The sequence below is a fragment of the Rhineura floridana genome, chromosome 7 (assembly GCF_030035675.1).
Source record: "Rhineura floridana isolate rRhiFlo1 chromosome 7, rRhiFlo1.hap2, whole genome shotgun sequence".
In the NCBI taxonomy this organism is placed as follows: Eukaryota; Metazoa; Chordata; class Lepidosauria; order Squamata; family Rhineuridae; genus Rhineura; species Rhineura floridana.
This window is the reverse complement of record NC_084486.1, coordinates 92,791,710-92,805,331: the sequence shown is the minus strand read 5'-3', so window position 1 is coordinate 92,805,331 and position 13,622 is coordinate 92,791,710. Positions and strand designations below refer to the sequence as shown.

Genomic DNA, 13,622 nt, shown 5'->3' with positions numbered 1-13,622 from the left:
ATGAGCCACTCTGCTCCATTCCAAGAGTTTCCAAAGCATTTTTGGTGAGTTCAAAGTAAAAAAATTCAAACATCTTACTGGTTATAAGGCTTCTTTTATTTCTTATATATTGTATTTTATTGCATTATAATTTGAATCCCTTTCCTGTGCTCCCCCTTTCAACCTCTGATGCCGCAGGTTGAAAGGGAAAGCACGAGGGAGGCTTTGCAAGCCTTTCCACACTGATCCTGTTGGGATAGGGTGCAAAGCATAGGGCTGGCAATGCCCCTTGTGATGTGGTTCCCAAGTTTGGAAACCCTGCACAAAGAGTTTTGACAGGTGGGTGTGGCAACCCATTTGGCAATCATGTGATGTCATAATGACATTGAGTGACTGACAGGTAGGTTGCCATGGAGTGCACAGAGGCATAAAGGTTCCCCACCCCTGCCTTAACCCACCTCTAACCGCAGAAATGCAAAGCAAGTAGCAAAATGTTCAGACCCACCAAGACCTTCTATAGAAAAGGTCATCGCAGTAAAAAATTGTAATTAGCCTCTACAGACAGCACTTACTCCAAGGGAGGTTGATTTGTGGGAGCAGGTGCTTTCTGGCCAGCATTGAGCCAGGCCAGCAGCTCCCAAGCAGGAGGAGGATCCCATGGGGCTTTCCACCAACTCCTCCGCTGGCTCTCTGTCTGCCAGCTCGCCAGCATTTCGATTACTCTGCCCATATGAGTTATGTTAATAATTTCAACAATTTACTGGCATAAAGCAGGATATAAATAAATTTGTGTTCAGGTTAGTTAGCTCTCTCTACAGCTATTATGACATTTGCTTTTATACAGATATTTGCTTTTATATAAAAATACATAGAAGCAAGCTGCAATTCCCACTGATGTCAATGGGACTGACAGCAACTTGTGTATAATATCCAAATGTACTTTCACTTCTTAATTACATTCTAAAAATGTTCATTTTTTCTGAACCTTTTAAATAAATAGGTGTATATGTGTATGTATTTCTTTTGTTTTTGCAAGATAATAGACCTCAGCAATATCCATTTCGGGTAATAAAGTTTTGTTTACTACTGATTTTGTTTATTACGATTTTCAAAATTTCCTTATAGAATGACATGTAGGTACTGCTTAGATCTCCTTTGCTAATAGTAGCTATTGCAAAAGAGTACAGTGATAGAAGTTGAAGAATCCCACTGAAATCCTTGGAAAGTCAAAAATGACTGCCTCCCAACCATAATGGAGCAGGTTTCCAATTAATTCTGCAGCCAACAGCATTATATAAAGCCTGACTAAGAAAGCCATCTCACAGATAACAATTCATGACCTACTGTTGCATCACTCTAGCCTCCTGTCTGGAAAAACACACACCTTACAGTACACAAGTGGGGACTCTGATAATTAGAACACTTGGGGACTTTACACAAGCACCACACCCTAGCTAACTACTTCTCTTCTCAGAACCCTCATGCCGATGATCACATACAAAATACTCAAGAACCACCTCAATTCAATTTCCACAGCTGGTGATATTACAAGTAATTGCCCTATACAGGGTAAGCAAGAAAAGGGGAAAGAAAAATAAAGTATGAATGCTGCAAATGTCTCCAGTGTTTCTCTTTCTACTATCCATGAGGAAACACATGCATTTACTCAACTATCCGTCCTCACTCACTCAGCAACAAGTTCCAGTGGCTCCCACACTATGGGGTGGGGGGGGAGGGAGAAAAGAGAAGAGTTTCAAGGTCAATTTCGAATCTGCCATTTCTGGGCAAGGTCATTGAGCGAGTGGTGGCCAACCAGTTGTCAGCACACTTGGATGAAACGGATTATTTGGATCCATACCAATCGGGTTTCAGGACTGGTCACGGAACTGAAACAGCCTTGGTCGCTCTGGTAGATGATTTGAGGAGGGCATTAGATAGGGGAGAATCCACCTTTCTTGTCCTCCTCGATCTCTCAGTGGCTTTTGATACTGTCGACCACAGTATCCTTCTGCTTCGCCTGGAGGGATTGGGAATTGGAGGCACTGTATTACAGTGGTTCCATTCCTTTCTCTCCGATAGGTACCAACAGGTAGCGTTGGGGGAGGAGGTATCAGACCCTTGGCCTCTCAATTGTGGTGTGCCACAGGGCTCTATCCTCTCTCCCATGCTATTTAACATCTATATGAAGCCGCTGGGGGCAATCATCAGGAGATTTGGGCTGCAGTGTCATCAATATGCGGATGACACTCAGCTCTATCTCTCGTTTAACTTCACCAGAGTTGGCTGTGGAGACCTTGTCCAAGTGCCTGGAATCCGTGAGTGGATGGATGGGAAGGAACAAGCTGAAGTTGAACCCTGATAAGACCGAGGTACTACTTGTGGGGGACAAGAGAAGGTTGGGTGACATTGACCTGAAGTTCAACGGGGTGAGTCTACCCCTAAAGGACCAGGTCCGCAGCCTTGGGGTTGTGCTTGATTCCAGGCTGTCCATGGAGGCTCAGATTTCGGCAGTGAGCCGGGCAGCCTGGTACCATCTACACCTCATACGAAGGCTGCAACCCTACCTTCCTGTTCACCAGCTCCCACCTGGTTGGCCACTGTGAGAACAGGATGCTGGACTAGATGGGCCACTGGCCTGATCCAGCAGGCTCTTCTTATGTTCTTATGTTCTTATGTTCCTATGTAGTGGTACACGCCCTGGTCACCTCTCGTTTGGACTACTGTAATGCGCTCTACGTGGGGATACCCTTGAAAACTGTCCGGAAATTACAACTGATACAAAATGCGGCGGCTCGACCACTTACGAATAGTCGCCGCCGAGATCACATCACACCAGTGTTGTTCGACCTACACTGGCTACCAGTTGTTTTCCGAGCCCAATTCAAGGTGTTGGTATTGACCTTTAAATCCCTACATGGTTCCGGCCCAGTTTATCTCACGGAGCGCCTTCAACGCCACCAATTATGCCGCCCGACAAGATCAGCCACACAGGGCCTTCTCTCAATCCCGCCAACAAAAACAGCCAGATTGGCGGGTACAAGAGAGAGGGCATTCTCAGTGGCGGCCCCCACTCTTTGGAACTCCCTCCCACAAGATCTCCGGCACGCCTCTTCTTTAAATGTGTTTCGGACAGCCTTAAAGACCTGGCTCTTTCAGCAGGCCTTTGGGGTATCTGGGGAGGGTTAATTGTTATAACTGAAATGCCTCCTGCCCAGTTTTAATATTGTTGCTGCAGATGTGTTGTTTTTATATTGTATTACTGTATTTTATCAATTGTATTTTAACAATTTTGTAAGTCGCCTAGAGTGGCCATTGGCCAGATAGGCGACGAAGAAATTAAATTTATTATTATTATTATTATTATTATATGCAACCTGCATCAAGGGACCCTTGTTGACCATGAACTCTGCAAGAAAGCTCCCACCATGCACCGCTGAAGGCAACAAGGAGGACAGCCCTGTTAACAAGCACTAAGATCCCGTGTAAAATCACAGCCTGTACACAGAACAGCACAAACTGTAGATAGGTTTTCATAGTAACTCTCTACAAGAAATGAGTATTGTTTCAACCACTATACTATTACCTCCAATATATGAATTTTGAAACATGGACATCCAGGCACCATGGGGCGGGGGAAGGATGAGACACGGGAACTGGAAGAGCACTATCAACCCTCTCCTACCATCTCTTGGAGCATTTAGTCTTAGCCTCAGTGTGTTGCAGCTGCTTCTGCCTGGACAGGAGCAACCCTTCTCCATGTACCCTGCTATTAGAAGTGGTGACCAGGTAAAGGACCTTTTTGATTATGGTACTCCCATCTTTGGAATGTTTTTCTCAGGGAGGTTCACTGATGATAAATCTTACTACTTTTAGCATCAGAAGGGAAAACAATACACACTTTTTTCTTTTTTGTTGAGATCTTTGAATTTTTTAGAGGTGGATAGAAACTAAGTTAGTTAATAGCTGCCATTGTATTCAATGGGGCTTAGATCCAGACTAAGTTAGTTGAAGTTTTGATAATTAATTCACAGTTCTTGTTGCTGTTCTGCATTTGGATTTGGATTTTAGATTGTTTTAATTCCTTTTCCATTGGAAGTCACCTTCAAAGTTCATAGAACAGAATGCAAGGTTCATAGAAGAGAATGCAGTTTTTTTAAGCAGAACATGTTTCTTTCAATGTAAAGCCTTCCAACAGACATGGCTATAGTCTAATCAGCAACACTTGTGAGCAGTGTAAATCCAGCTGTTGTCTGTGAAGTTGCCTTTTTTTTTTAATTCCAGGAGCATTCTTGTACAATTGCAAATAATTTGGACGAGATTTAAATCAATGCAGCTTCCCAATGGTTGGGTTAATATGCTGACCATGGTAGGGGATATAACTGTGGTCAAAACGTAGTTTCATTAGCAAAGATGAGCATGCAGCTTCCAACTTCATACCTCTAACATATAAATTCCTAAAATGAAAAAAAACCAAGGTTCTTTTACTGAAAAGCCCCCCCCCCAAAAAAAGGTGTGGGTTTTTGTACTGTTGCCTTTTCAGAATTAAATTTAAGCAACATATAAATTAGAAGTCTGTAACCAAGAAATAAAGCAATGCTGCCACAAATTTTATGCTGCCTCTTCAACACTAGCGGCATTAAAGAGGCAGCTGGACGGCCACCTCTTGGGTATGCTTTAATTTGGATTCCTGCATTGAACAAGGGGTTGGATTCTGTTTCCTGACTCCCAACTGAGCCGAGCAGAGTGAGCTGTCTCAGCTGGTCCACAGGAGGGGAGATACAAGCAAGCCAGCTTTCAGAGAGCGAGCAATCAGAGCGAGCAAACAGGAGTCTGACAAAGGAGCTGTAGTGAGGAAAAGAAAAAGGCCAAGAGGGCTCTGAAGCTATGTGCTCTAAAGGGCTCCATAGCAGCTTGATTGGAATGGGTGTGGCCTGATAGCCATTGGCTTAAGGGCGTGGCCTGAGAACTGCTGAGGGCAACAAGCAGCAGCTGTGTGTGCTGGGACTTTCATTCTGTTTCCTGACTCCTAACTGAGCAGAGCAAAGGGAGCTGTCTCAGCTGGTCCACAGGAGAGGAGATACAAGCAAGCCAGCTTTCAGAGAGCGAGCAAACAGGGAGAACAAACAGGGGTTTGACAAATGACAGCGGAGGTCAAGGGGAGGTCCCTAAAAACAACAACCCTAATTCTCCTTGTACAGCGTACCGCATACCACTGGGACTCACAAGTTTACCCTGAAGTAGGACAAGACAAAGCACAGGCCACTCCAAAACAAGTAGTAAGAAAGAACAAAAGGTAGAAGAGAGTATGGACAGGAAGGATACTCCAGTGGTTGTGACCTGCAAGGTGTGTGCCATGTTTGTTTTCTTGCCTGAGAACAACATGGAGTACATGTGCAACAAGCATGCAGTTTTAAATTGCTTTTTTTAAAAATGTATTTTTAAATTTGTATATTTGTTTTTAATGTTTTTAATTGTTGTAAACTGCCCAGAGAGCTTCAGCTATGGGGCAGTATACAAATACAATCAATCAATCAATCAATCAATCAATCAATAAAACATGTGCGAGCTCGTGGCACTGTTGGAAGAAGAAGTGAGAGGCCTGGAACGGCGGGTGGCCACACTGAGGACTATAAGAGAAGATGAAGAGTTCTTAGACAGAACGCTGGAACAACAGCAGCAAAGAGAAGTAGAGGTGGAAGAACAACAGCATGTGGTAGCAGGAGTCTGCTTTGGAAAGGAACAACGAAGTGGAGGAAACTCCGTGGGGAAGGGTGACAGTTAGGAGCAGAAGAGCTAGAAGACACCCTTCACCAATGGAACTATGAAACCGCTTTCAACCACTCGAAGATGAGACTGGAGGACAGCCTGTGGTAGAAGAATTGCAGGAGACTCCGTGCGACGACGTGCAAGAGGCTGAAGCTCAATCAAGCAGGGGCAGTGAAACCACACCCCACAACAAGAAGAGAAGAGTACTAGTAGTGGGAGACTCCCTACTGCGTGGGATTGAAACCCAAGTATGGCGAGAAGATCTGTGGACTCGCCAGGTATGCTGTCTACTGGGAGGACAGATTAGAGATGTAACAGAAGGGTTGCCATCACTCATCAAGCCCACCAACAGGTATTCCTTTCTCCTCATCCATGTGGGAACAAATGATACTGCCAAATGGAGCTATGAAGAAATCACATCAGACTTTGAAGTTCTAGGAAGGAAACTCGACTTTGGGGCCCAGATAGTTTTTTCATCCATCCTTCCAGTACTTAGAAGAGGAGTAGAAAGGGAAATACTCTGTGTGAATGAATGGCTACAAAGGTGGTGCCAACGTGAGAGATTTGGATTCTGGGACCACAGGCTATGCTTCCTGGAAGATAGACTGCTTGCATGTGATGGGCTGCATCTCACAAGGACTGGGAAGAATGTGTTTGGCCATAGAATGGACAAGTTCATCAGGAGGGCTTTAAACTGAATCCTAAAGGGGAGGGAGATGTAAACTTGGTGGTAACGACTGATGAAGGCTTGTGTACAGTAATGGAAACAGAGAGATTGGATCTAATAGGTCCCAGTAATAGTCCTCAGAAAAATGTAGTAAGGAAGCCAAGCCATAAATCACATGTCTTCAACGCCTGTATACTAATGCGCAGAGCATGGGAAACAAGCAGGACGAACTTGAACTCTTAATACAGGAGGGTAATTATGACTTGATAGGTATAACTGAAACTTGGTGGGATGACTCCCATGACTGGAATACAGCAACTGAAGGATATAACTTGTTCAAAAAGAACAGAAGGAATAAAAAGGGAGGTGGAGTCGCACTATATTTTAAAAATATATATCCCTGCACAGAAATACAAGAAGATGAGCTTGGTAGCTCCACCAAGAGTATCTGGATTAAAATTAATGGGGCAAGTAATAAAAGGAATGTGGTGCTTGGAGTCTACTACCAACCACCCAATCAAGGAGAAGATGAGAATGTAACTTTTGTGAAGCAACTGCCAATGTTTCAAGGAGGCATGATGTAGTAGTAATGGGGGACTTCAATTATCCCAATATCTGTTGGGAGACAAACTCTGCCAAACATGGCCCCTCCAAGAAATTTCTGACTTGTGTTGGAGATAACTTTCTCCTACAAAAGTGGAGGAAGCAACTAGAGGAACAGCTATCCTGGACTTGATTCTAACCAATAGAGATGATTTGGTGGATGAAGTGGCAGTTATGGGAACTCTGGGGGAAAATAACCACACCATACTTGAATTCTTGATTTTAACAGAAGCAAAAGCTGAGAATAGCCATAAGCGCACCCTGGACTTCAGGAAAGCTGATTTTAATAGAACAATTGTAAGTACCGTTCCATGGCAAGCGACCCTAATGAGAAAAGCAGTCCAAGATGGGTGGGAGTTTCTAAAAAAGGAAATTCTAGAAGTGCAATGGCAAGCAATTCCAACAAGGAAAAAGGGGGAAAACAGCAGAAGAAGCCAGTGTGGCTTCACAAAAAGCTTAGAGATGACCTGAAAATAAAAAAGTACACATACAGGAAGTGGAAAGAAGGCCAGGCCACAAAGGAAGAGTACAGGCAGGTATCACGGAATTGCCGGGATGGTGTAAGGAAGGCTAAAGCTGAGAATGAGTTGAGGTTAGGGAGGGATGCTAAAAGTAACAAAAAAGCTTTCTTCAGGTACGTCCATAGTAAAAGACAAAGAAAGGAAATGGTGGCACAGCTACTCAGTGAGGATGGCAAAATGATAACAGATGACAAAGAAAAGGCAGAAGTCCTCAATTCCTACTTTGGCTCAGTCTTCTCCCAAAAAAGGTCTATGACCCTCCCGGGAAACATGAAGTAGAAGGGGCAGGATTGGACCTTGAAATTGATAGACAAACGGTCAAGGAATACCTAATCACTTTGAACGAGTTTAAATTGGCAGGGCCCAATAAACTGCATCCTAGAGTATTGAAGAAACTGGCTGAAGAACTCTCAGAACCGCTCTCTATTATCTTTGCGAAATCATGGAGGACTGATGAAGTGCTGGATGACTGGAGGAGAGCTAATGTTGTCCCTGTCTTCAAAAAGGAGGAACCAGGGAACTACAGACCAGTCAGCCTAACATCAATCCCTGGAAAAACTCTGGAGCAGATTATAAAGCAGTCAATCTGTAAGCACCTTGAAAACAATGCAGTGATTACTAGGAGCCAACATGGATTTATGAAGAACAAATCCTGCCAAACTAATCTTATCTCGTTTTTTGATCGGGTAACCTCCCTTGTAGACTGTGGGAATGCTGTGGACATAATATATCTCGACTTCAGCAAAGCTTTTGACAAAGTGCTCCATGATATTCTGATTAGCAAGCTAGCTAAATGTGGGCTGGATGGAACAACTATCAGGTAGATCCACAGCTGGCTCCAGAATCATACTCAAAGAGTGCTTATCAATGGTTCCTTCTCAAACTGGGTGAAATAACAAGTGGGGTACCACAGGGCTTGGTCCTGGGCCCAGTGCTCTTCAACTTTTTTATTAACGACTTGGATGAGGAGGTACAGAGCATGCTTATCAAATTTGCAGATGATACAAAATTGGGGGGCATAGCTAATACCGTGGAAGACAGAAACAAAATTCAAAGGCATTTTGATAGGCTGGAGCATTGGGCTAAAACCAACAGAATGAAATTCAACAGGGATAAGTGCAAAGTTCTACACTTAGGAAAAAGAAACCAAATGCACAGTTATAAGATGAGGAATACTTGGCTCAGCAATATGACATGTGTGAAGGATCTTGGAATTGTCATTCATCACAAGCTGAATATGAGCCAACAGTGCAATGTGGCTGCAAAAAAGGCAAATGTTATATTAGGCTGCATTAACAGAAGTATATTTTCCAAATCGAGTGAAGTATTAGTTCCCCCTCTATTCAGCATTGGTTAGGTCTCATCTTGAGTACTGCATTCAGTTCTGGCCTCCGCACTTCAAGAAGGATGCAGACAAAGTGGAACAGGTTCAGAGGAAGGCAACATGGATGATCAGGGGACCGGAAACAAAGTCTTATGAGGAGAGACTGAAAGAACTGCGCATGTTTAGCCTGGAGAAGAGAAGACTGAAGGGAGATATGACAGCACTCTTCAAGTACATAAAAGATTGTCACACAGAGAAGGGCCGGGATCTCTTCTCGTCCCAGAGTGCAGGACACGCAATAATGGGCTCAAGTTGCAAGAAGCCAGATTTCGACTGAACATCAGGAAAAACTTCCTAACTGTCAGAGCCACACGACAATGGAACCAATTACCTAAAGAGGTAGTGGGCTCTCCGACACTGGAGGCATTCAAGAGGCAGCTGGACAGCCATCTGACAGGAATGCTTTGATTTGGATTCCTGCACTGAGCAGGGGGTTGGACTTTATGGCCTTATAGGCCCCTTCCAACTCTACTATTCTATTATTCTATGACTCAGTGGCCTTACAGGTCCCTTCCAACTCTACTATTCTATTATTTTATGTGGTCGCCATAAGAATATTCTTGTCCCCTGCCCCGCAGAAACATACACAAATAATATGCTGGTCCAATCACAATCACATGCACTATGAATATTTGGGTGTTGCTTTTTTTAAAAAAGAAAGAAAATGAACTACTCACTGTAAGACTGGTAACTCTGAAGTAATCATGATGAATATCACTATGAACTGTTTTAAAACCAAAGGAATGTCTTGTGATGGTGTCTTTATCAGCCAATGTCGTCGTAACTATTTTCAAAGCAATCACCAAATCCAGCCTATTAAATAAAAAAGGTAGTTAAAAAACGTAATTTTGAAGGGAAACAATAGATTCAATGTAAATAAAAATTAGAGGAGGAGGAGGAGGAGGGAGGGGCGAGAGAGGAGAAAAATCAATCAGGGCCACATGTATTTTTCCAACTCTGGCCTAAAGAATCTTAGTAGCATTTTGAATGAACAAAATCAATGGGAAGCGGTTCTTAGCATCTTAAGCACATCTTCATGTGAACAATACATATTCATTCATATCACAGGTGGGGAACCCAGCAGGCAAATTTTGACAGGTGAGTGGGGCAACCCACCTGTCTATCATATGGCATCATTATGACATCACATGACAGGTGGATCCACCTGTCAAAATCCCTTGTGTGGGATTCCCAACTTGGGAACCACAGCACAAGACACATTACCAGACCTATGCTTTGTAAGCCTTCCTTTGCAAGCAAGTAGATGGCATGCTTAACCTTGCTTCATGCACTTTAAGTCAATGTTCAATTATCACATTCACCATCTGAACAGAATTAGCTTAACACAAGGTATGATAAGACCTTAAAGCTTTTCCAAAACCATATTTACTACCCTGCAACCAGAATGTTTGTCTTTTAGCAAAACATTTGTTTTCTTTCATTTCAGCCACCTTGCAATGCTTATATTAATCATTTTTTTTCCAGTTCAATAAATTCTTCGGCAGTCATGTCTCAAACACTTTAAAAATCCGAAAGGGTCACCTCAGTCTTGCAGTTTCTCACTCACCTAGGGCAAGTAGTTTGTCTCTTAAGTATATGCCCATAGTTCAAATTGCCCAGTGACGTATAAGTCTAAAACGAATAAGTTGACTTTCTGAATTTGCCAGAATGGCAAGTACTTCTGCTATTATCCTCTTTAGCTGATATACAAAATTAATATATTTATATTCTGTTGTTGTTATATGCATTCAAATAAATTACGACTTATGGCGACCCTATGAATCAGTGACCTCCAAGAGCGTCTGTCATGAACCACCCTGTTCAGATCTTGTAAGTTCAGGTCTGTGGCTTCCTTTATGGAATCAATCCATCTCTTGTTTGGCCCTCTTTTTCTACTCCCTACTGTTTTTCCAGGCATTATTGTCTTTTCTAGTGAATCATGTCTTTTCATTATGTGTCTAAAGTATGATAACCTCAGTTTCATCATTTTAGCATCTAGTGAGAGTCTGAATTACTCTGACCACTTGTAATTTCTATTTGCTCTCCCCTATTCACAATCTGTTGTAGTAAGGCCTACCAAAATAGGCTAAATACTTAGATGCAAATTTGTACAAGTGGATCCAGGAATTTTCAAACTCTTTATCTTTACAACCTTAACACAATAATTTAACTTTTCACAATATAAGAATGGTTCTATACATTATACTAATCCAAAGATATAAGTCAACGCTCTTGGATAAAGAAGAATATCTTGACCTGTCTGGGTCCAGGGGTAGTGCAACCCTGTTAATTCTTCTGAAACCCTCAACCAGCTTTTGACACTTTTGACCACAGTATCCTCTTGAACCTCTGTGAGTTGGAGGCACCACTTTATAGTGGTTTTACTCCTACTTGTGGGGTTTGATCCAGAGAGTAGCACTGGCAGATTTGCCTCACCCCCCCCCGACAATTGATCTATGGGGTGCCACAAGGCTCTATTTTGTCTCCAATGCTATTTAATGTCTACACAAAGTCACTGTAAGCAGTCATTATGAGTTTGGGGGTGAGGTGTCACCAGTATCCTTCTGATGCTCTGCTCTATATCTCTGTAACATCTGGATCAGGAGATGTTGTGTATGCCCTAAACCAGTGCCTGGATGCAGTCATGGGCCGAATGAGGACTAGCAAATCATAAATGAATCCTGAGAAGATGGAGATCTTATGAATGGGTGGCTCTCAGATATGGGGACTGGGTTGTGTACCAACTCTGGATCATGCTAACTCTCTCTAAAGGAGCAGGTGCACCGCTTGGAGATGCTCCTAGATCCCCTGCTGTCACTAAAAGCCAAGTAACTTCAAGCAGCTCTGAGTGCCCATTATCTTCAGTTGATGCTCTAACTATGGCTCTTCCTGAATAGGGATAGCCTTGCCACAACGGTCCATATACTAGTAACCTCATGATTAGAATTCTGTAATTCACTGTATGTAAGGCAACCCTTACAGAAGCTGTAACTAGCGCAAAATGCAGTTGCTGGGGTCCTTAGTGGGACAACCAGATTTACACATATTACAATTGTATTGAAATTTTTGGACTAGCTGTCTATTAACTACCAAGCTAAGTTCAAGGTCTAGAGATGCTGACATTAAAGGCCTAAAAAACTTTTGACCAGGATGCCCACCAGACCACCTCCTCCAGTACTGATCAAGCTGATCTGTTAAGACCTTCTGATGAGACCCTGCTGGTTGTTCCAAAGCTATCAGATTGTCACCCGGTGAAATCGTGAAAGTAGGCCTTCTTGGTGATAAAATCCACCCTCTGGAATACCCTCCCTCACAAAATCATAGAGTTAGAAAGGGCCTATAAGGCCACTGAGTCCAACCCCCTTCTCAATTAAAGCACACCCGACAGGTGCCTGTCCAGTTGCCTCTTGAATGCCTCCAGAGTTGGAGAGCCCATCACCTCCCTAGGGAACTGGTTCCATTTTCGAACTGCTCAAACATTTAGGAAGTTTTTCCTGATGTTCTGTCAAAATCTGGTTTCCTGTAACTTGAGCCCATAATTCTGTGTCCTGCACTCTGGGACAATCGAGAAGAGATCCTGGCTCTCCTCTGTTCAACCACCTTTCAAGTGCTTGAACAGTGCTATCATATCTCCCCTTAGTTTTCTCTTCTCACGGCTAAACATGCCCAGTTCTTTCAGTCTCTCCTCACAGGGTTTTGTTTCTAGTCCCCTGATCATCCTTGTTGCCCTCCTCTGAACCTGTTCCAGTTTGTCTGCATCCTTCTTAAACAGCAGCATCCAGAACTGGATGCAGTACTCAAGATGAGCCCTACCCAGTGCCAAATAGAGGGGAACCAGTACTTCATTTTAACACATGAAGTATTGCATGGAAACTATACTTCTGTTAATGCAGTCTACAATAGCATTTCCCTTTTTTGAAGCTGCATCACACTGTTCACACTCATATTCAAGCTTGTGATCAACAACAATCCCAATATCCTTCCAGCATGTCGTATTGCTGAGCCAAATATCCCCCATCTTATAACTGTACACTTGGTTTCTTTTTCCTAGGTGCAGAACTCTGCACTTATCCCTGTTAAATTTCATTGTTATTTTCAGCCCAATGCACCTATCAAGATCACTTTGAATTTTGTTTCTGTCTTCCAGACTATTAGCTATTTCTCCCAATTTTGTATCATCTGCAAGTTTGATAAGCATTCCTTACACCTCCTCATCCAAGTCATTAATACAAATGTTGAAGAGCACTGGGTCCAGGACTGAGCCCTACGGTACCCTGCTCATTACCTCCCCACAGTTTGAGAGGGTACCATTGATAAGTACTTTTTGAATACATTTCTGTAGCCAACTGTGGATCGACCTGATAGTTGTTCCACCCAGCTCACATTCACCTAGCTTGCTCAGTTAAGTCATGTGGTAAAGATGTAAATAACCTTTAAACGTTTTCAAAAACCTTACATTTATTCAAGCTTTGTTGGATTCTTACTCTAATTTTTAATTTTCTGTTTTGTACATTTCTGTTTTATTTATGATATACAGTTCTGTTTTGTTTTTATCTTGTTTATAGGAAATGTTATTGAACATTGCTATATTTTTATGGTTTTTATGTAAACTGCCAAGGTATTTAATTTTAATGGTTTAATTTTAATGAATACTACATAATGATTCAAATGTATACAAATAAAAGAAAATGTCAAAACCATG

The 13,622-nt window shown here is 42.6% G+C and overlaps 1 protein-coding gene across 2 annotated transcripts in view; it reads right to left on the bottom strand.

Moving 5' to 3' along the window:
* STAG1 (STAG1 cohesin complex component) overlaps positions 1–13,622 on the bottom strand; it is a 261,776-nt gene that overhangs the window by 191,705 nt on the left and 56,449 nt on the right. For both annotated transcript variants that reach the window (XM_061636505.1, XM_061636504.1), the window contains exon 2: positions 9,598–9,733. In XM_061636505.1, coding sequence (XP_061492489.1) covers positions 9,598–9,626 — 29 coding nt within the window. In that variant the 5' untranslated portion in view covers positions 9,627–9,733. The remainder of the gene's footprint in view (positions 1–9,597; positions 9,734–13,622) is intronic.